Source organism: Orbicella faveolata, unplaced genomic scaffold (assembly GCF_042242905.1).
Source record: "Orbicella faveolata isolate gen_17 unplaced genomic scaffold, um_ofav_v1 contig_48, whole genome shotgun sequence".
In the NCBI taxonomy this organism is placed as follows: Eukaryota; Metazoa; Cnidaria; class Anthozoa; order Scleractinia; family Merulinidae; genus Orbicella; species Orbicella faveolata.
Window position 1 is genome coordinate 8,981,979 of NW_028301578.1, and position 1,739 is coordinate 8,983,717.

The 1,739-nt window shown below is 36.8% G+C and overlaps 1 protein-coding gene across 1 annotated transcript; it reads left to right on the forward strand.

The window, feature by feature from the left end:
* On the forward strand, positions 1-1,739 carry LOC149096406 (uncharacterized). Its single transcript, XM_089281204.1, has one exon. The coding sequence runs from the start codon at positions 107-109 to the stop codon at positions 1,709-1,711; it is 1,605 nt and encodes a 534-aa protein (XP_089137330.1). The 5' UTR covers positions 1-106; the 3' UTR covers positions 1,712-1,739.

Consider the following 1,739-nt stretch of genomic DNA (forward strand, 5'->3'; position numbering starts at 1 on the left):
TTAATAATAATAATAAAAAAATAAATAAATAAATAAATAAAATAAAATAAAATAAAATAAAATACGGCGCCAACTCTTGCGAGATTACAAGGATTTCGCAAGACGAATGCGCTCAAAATACATTTTTCACGGGCAAAACAAATCAATACATCCCTTCTATGTCAAATCAAACTGGGAACCGCCAGTCCAACCATCAGTCACATTAGAAACCTACCTGGAAGAGGTTAAACAACAAATCGCGGAGATAAAAATAACCAGACAAAAACCAAACTTGTCACGCAAAGAACGTAAAGCGCTAAATGTTTTACAGCAAAGCAAAGATCTTAATTTCAAAAAAGCGGACAAGGGAAGCACACTTGCAGTCATGGATAAAAATGATAAAATACAAGAGGGCCAAGTCCAAATCAATGACCTAGATAATTACAAGCCTCTTGACAAGCCTATAGTTAAGGAAACACATACGAAGGTGTCACGCTTGATCTCAAAACTACACCGTGGCAACTACATTGATGACATGACTAGAAAGTGGTTATCTCAAACACCAAATCCACCGCGGATTCCGGAATTCTATACCCTTACAAAGATCCACAAACCTACTCTAGTAGGAAGACCAATTATCTCAGGCTGCAGTGGGCCTACAGAACGAATATCAGCATTTGTTGACACATTACCTCAACCTATTTCCATATCACAAGCGTCTTATCTAAAAGACACTACAGATTTTATTAATTTCATTGAAAAGACAAAAGTGAATAAACAAACATTCCTTGTATCAATGGACGTAACAAGTCTATATACTAATATACCACAAGAAGAGGGTATAACTACAGTATGCAGAGCATACGAAAACTTTCACAGAAATAACCCTCCTATCCCCACACAATATCTCAAAGAAATGCTAAGCCTGATACTGAAAGAAAATTCTTTCCAATTCAACGGTAAGAATTATCTACAAATCCACGGTACCGCCATGGGTACTAAAATGGCCGTTGCTTTTGCAAATATTTTTATGGCCAATATCGAAACAGAGATTCCTAGCAATAGCGTCGCAAAACCCACAATCTGGAAACGATATATTGACGATATTTTTTCTTTGTGGGATGTCAGCCAACCTGATATAGACAAGTTCATCGAACAAGCAAACTCACATCACCCTACAATCAAATTTACAGCTGAAATTTCAAATACTGAAACTACATTTCTGGATACAGTTGTATACAAAGGCAAACGATTTAGAGATCAATCCATCCTGGATATAAAAACACACTTTAAGCCAACTGAAACCTTTCAATACACTCATTTTTCCTCTAGCCACCCACCGGGTGTCAAAAAGGGATTCGTGAAGGGCGAAGCTCTAAGACTCTTACGAACTAACTCTTCAAGAGCAACATTTGAAGAGAACATTTACAAATTCAAATCACGTCTCCTTGCTAGAGGTTATCCAAAAAATCTGATCGAAACACTCCTTTCAGATATTAAATTCACAGAAAGGGAATCGGCGCTAAGACAAAAACATGAAAGCCGGAAAGAACTCTTGCCTTTTGTAACACAATATCAACCATCAGTGCCCAACCTCAAAAATGTTCTAATGGAAAAATGGCACTTGATACAAAATCAGCCTTCTCTACGGCAAATTTTCAAAGAGCCACCACTAATATCGTATAAAAGAGGTAAATCCCTAAAAGACATACTCGTAAGAGCAAAACTATAAAGGGGTCATATATTACATGGTACAAAAG

Coding starts and splice junctions, on each gene's coding strand:
- LOC149096406 (XM_089281204.1), top strand. CDS start 107: ATGCGCTCAAAATACATTTTTCACGGGCAAAACAAATCAATACATCCC.